Source organism: Nicotiana sylvestris, chromosome 2 (assembly GCF_000393655.2).
Source record: "Nicotiana sylvestris chromosome 2, ASM39365v2, whole genome shotgun sequence".
Classification (NCBI taxonomy): domain Eukaryota; kingdom Viridiplantae; phylum Streptophyta; class Magnoliopsida; order Solanales; family Solanaceae; genus Nicotiana; species Nicotiana sylvestris.
The window spans coordinates 154,204,261-154,209,023 of record NC_091058.1 but is presented as its reverse complement, the minus strand read 5'-3'; the positions used below and the strand labels follow the sequence as shown (position 1 = coordinate 154,209,023).

The following is a 4,763-nucleotide window of genomic DNA, read 5'->3' as shown; positions in this document are numbered from 1 at the left end:
ATCATTAATTTTGAGGTCATCACGAGGCCTCCCCTCCTCCAAGAGGGATTAGTGGTCCGCCACTTGGTTTTCACACCCTTTTCGATCAATATTTTCAAGGTCAAACTCTTGAAGAAATAGAACCAATCTCATCAATCAAGCCTTAGAATCCTTCTTTGTCATCAAGTAACGGAGTGCCGCGTGATCAGTATGAACAATCACTTTGGCACCCATGAGATAAGGCCTAAACTTTTCCATGGCAAACACTATGGCTAGCAACTCTTTTTTCGTCACCGTGTAATTAACCTGGGCATCATTCATAGTTTTGCTTGCATAATACACCGGGTGAAACATCTTGTTCATCCTTTGCCCCAAGACCACTCCTACCGCAACATCACTTGCGTCGCACATGAGCTCAAAAGGTAAGCTCCAATTGGGTGCGGTAATAATGGGAGTGGTTTTCAGTTTGTACTTGAGAAGTTCAAAAGCTTTCATGCATTCATCATTAAACACAAACTTCACATCCTTTTTCCAATAATTTGCACAAGGGATTCACTATCTTAGAAAAGTCCTTTATGAATCTTTGGTAGAACCACGCATGCCCAAAAAAGCCCTAACCCCCTTGATAGGAGTAGGAGGAGGAAGTTTTGAAATCACTTAAATCTTGGCCTTGTCCACCTCAATACCGTTCTTTGAGATCTTATGGCCGAGGACAATGCCTTCTTCGACCATAAAGTGTCATTTTTCCCAGTTAAGCACAAGATTTATCTCTTCACATCGGGCTACCACCTTGTCAAGATTCTTCAAACACTCAACAAAGGAGTCACCCACAATACTAAAATCATCAATGAACACTTCCAAGAAGCCCTCCACCATGTCTGTAAATATAGCCATCATACACCATTGAAAGGTAGCCGGTGTATTGCACAAATTAAATGGCATCCGTGATAATGCAAAGGTGCCATACAGACATGTGAAGGTGGTTTTCTCTTGGTCCTTTGGTGCAATCAAAATCTGGTTGTAGCTTGAGTACCCATCCAAAAAGCAATAGTAGGAACGCCTAGCAAGTCTACCCAGCATTTGGTCAAGAAAGGGCAAGGGAAAATGATCTTTGCGGGTCACTTTGTTCAGCTTCTGGTAGTCCATGCATACCCTCCATCCTGTGATAGTCTTAGTGGGGATCAATTCATTTTGCTCATTTATGACCACAATCATAGCCCCCTTTTTTGGCACACATTATACCGGTTAAGTCCATGAACTATCCGAGATGGGGTACACAACCCCTGCATCTAGCCACTTGATCACTTCCTTCTTGAAAACCTCTTCCATAGCCTCGTTCAACCTCCTTTGATGTTCCATGGAGGGTTTGGCATCATCCTCAAGTATAATCTTGTGCATGCAAAAGGCGAGACTTATCCCCCGAATATCAGCTAGAGTCTATGTAATTGCCTTCTTCCTTCTTTGGAGCACCTCAAGGATGGTATCTACCTACACGTTAGTAAGGCACGAAGAAATAATAATAGTTAAAATGGAACAAGGGCCCAAGAATTCATACCTGAGTCGTGGAGGCAAAGGCTTCAACTCCAATACGGGAGGTTCATCGATTGAGGGCTTTGTTGGTGGAGTGTTTCTGTTCTTAAGATCCAAGGAAAGTTTACGGGGCTCATAGGAGTAAGAACCCATTCCTTGCAAGTCATTGACATACTCTACCAAGCCGTCATCCTCAGTCACATCATGGTTCAACAATAACTCTTCCAAAGGATCCTCCACATTGATCATGGCACTCGTGTCATCAACTATCACCTCTATCACTAGACCGACAAAATAACAAACCTCAGTACTATTCGGCTACCTTATTGATTTGCACATATAGAAGACAACTTTTTCATCACCCACCCAAAAAGTGAGCTCTCCTGCTTCCACATAAACCAATGCCTTCCCTGTTGCTAGGAAAGGCCTTCCCAATATTATCAGCACCTCATAGTTGACTTCGCAGTTGAGAATCACAAAATCAGCAAGCAAAAGAAACTTGTCCACACAAACAAGAACATCATCAATAATACCAAGCGGCCTCTTCATTGTTCTATCCGCCATTTGCAATCTCATTTAAGTAGCTCTCGGTTGACCAATACCCAAAGTTTTGAACACAGAGTAAGGCTTAAATTTATACTTTCTCCCAAATCACACAGAGCTTTTGCAAAATCTGCACTACCAATGGTACATGGAATGCTGAAAGCGTCGGGATCTTCAAGCTTTTGAGTCATCGAATGCACAATTGCACTCACTTGATGAGTTATTTTGATGGTCTTACAATCCATAGATCTCTTTTTAGTCACCAAGTCTTTCATAAACTTGGGATATCCCGACATTTGCTCAAGAGCTTCCACCAAGGGCACATTGATCGACAAACTTTTCATCATCTCAATAAACTTCTTGAACTAGTTTTCATTCTTCTGCTTTGCAAGTCTTTGAGGGTAAGGTGGAGGAGGGCTTGGCAAAGGATCCTTGGCTTTAGGCATTACCATTTCCGGTATTTCTATCATGTGTTCCCTAGATGGGTTCACGTCATTTTAAGTCTCCACCGCATTGTCATGAATATCAATTCTCACCTCAGAATGCAAATTATCTCTACTCCCTTGCTCATCAACTATTGGAATATCATCATTTTTCACTTTAGCCTCATCACTCACAACTTCCTTTTGCTTGGAGGTACTTGTTTCACCACCTCTACCGCTCCTTGTGGTCACCGCCATTGCATTGCTGGTATTGTTTCCACCCTTCGGGTGTACTACCATGTCACTAGGTAGTTCCCCCTTAGGGAGAGTGTTCAAAGATTGTGAAATCTGGCCAAGTTGGACCTCTAGGTTGCAGATAGAAGTATTATGGGATGCCAACTGGGCATTCGAATTGGCGTTTTTCTTCATCATTTGCTCAAACATCAACTCAATCCTCCCCATCTCATTATTTGACGAGCTAGGACCATGGGACAGAAATGGAGGAGGGTTGTTTGGTTGTTGATACATCGGAGGCCTTTGAAAATCCGGCCCCCAATTACCTTGATTACCATTATTCCAACCCCCTTGGTTCTTTTTGCCACCCCAATTGCTGTTGTTACCCCAATTTTGGTTGTTACTCCCCCAATTCTTGGAGTTGTTGTTGTTATTGTTCCAATTTCCTTGGTCTTGGTTGCCCCAATTCTGATTATTTCCTTGTGATCTCCATTTTTGATTTGGAGCATTACCTCGGTGTCCTTGATAGTTGTTGGCATATAAAACCTCTTCATTTTGCTCACCATAACCATCATCTTGGTTGTAACCACTGTCACCTTGCTCAAATTGATCTTGATTGCTTTGCATTTGTTTACTTGACTGTCTCCTCTTGTTTACCAACATGTTTACCCCTTCCATGGCATTCACTTGTCTTAATGCTTGAACTTGCTGCAATTGAGATTTTGCCAATTGGTTCATTATTTTAGTCAACTCTGCTATTGCTTGGTTGTGGTCATGGAGCTCTTTGTACAGGTGTATGACATTGGCATCACCTTGTGGCACATTAGCTTGACTTTGCCATGCCGAGAAAGTATCTGCCATATCATCTAGAATATCACACGCCTCAGCATAAGGTGTGTTCATAAAGTTTCCCCCTACTAGCTGGTTCATTACACATTGATTGGTGGTGTTAATGCCATGGTAGAAGGTTTGCTGGATCATTGCTTCAGTCATGTCATTGTTCGGACATTCTTTCACTATCGTCTGATACCTTTCCCAGATCTCATGAAGTGGTTCAGTAGGTTCCTATTTGAAGGCTAGGATATCATCTCTCAGGGTCACCATACGCCCTGGCGAGAAAAACTTGGCTATAAACTTGTCGGCAAACTCATCCCACGTGGTTATGGACTGGTTGGGGAGTGTTTCGAGCCAGTCCAAAGCTTTCCCTCTAAGTGAAAAAGGGAATAATCTCAGTCTCAATGCATCCTCTGACACATTTGTATGTTTGCTTTCCCAACAGGTATCCATAAAACCTTTTAGATGTTTATATGCATTCTGATGGGGAGCGCCTATAAAGTACCCACTTTGCTCCAATAAGGTCAATATAACATTTGTAATCTAGACATTGCCCGGCCAGATCCGGGGTGGGACAATTGCACTTGTGTAAGCTTCATTTGGAAGTACCCGAGGAGCTACTCTCGAAGGGACTGGGGGAGGGTCTGGAATGTTTTCATTGGCCTGGCGGCCTATTCTTTGAGCTTGAGGCACCTCATCTTCACCATTATCATCTACCTCCTCCCCCGGGATAACATTTTCAAGAGGATCATTATTTTCCATTTTGTACCTAAATCGATTAACTCACACAAGTTAGTAAAATAGAAACAAAGAAAAACAAGACACACGACTAGTTAGATAGGTAGCCAAAATCGTTTAGCTCCCCAGCAATGACGCCAAAAAATGATCAGCTCCAACCCTACGCCACTACATAATGGTAAAGAGTGGGCAATGCAAATTTTACCCGAAAGGTCGGGATCAATATCCACAAGGAGCTAATATTGGTTTGGAGTTGGATTTCTATCCAATCTAGCTATGCGTGCTGCTCTTAATTGCACTTCTAATCATATTTGGATTTGTTACTATTCTACTTTTAATGCTATTGAATGCTGAAAATAAACTAAGTACAATATTTTTGTAAGAATTTTCTCAAGTGATAAAAAGCACTAGGGAAGTGACTTACACCTAGGTAAGTATCTAATGGGGTCTAGAATTTAGGACAAGCTTGTCACAATTGTGATC

At 42.2% G+C, this 4,763-nt stretch overlaps 1 protein-coding gene across 1 annotated transcript; it reads right to left on the bottom strand.

Annotated features, from left to right (window-relative positions):
• Positions 1-2,549: 2,549 nt before the first annotated feature.
• LOC138885811 (uncharacterized) lies at positions 2,550-3,701 on the bottom strand. Its single transcript, XM_070166793.1, has one exon. It carries the CDS (start codon positions 3,699-3,701, stop codon positions 2,550-2,552), a length of 1,152 nt encoding a protein of 383 aa, XP_070022894.1.
• Between the last annotated feature and the right edge of the window lie 1,062 nt (positions 3,702-4,763).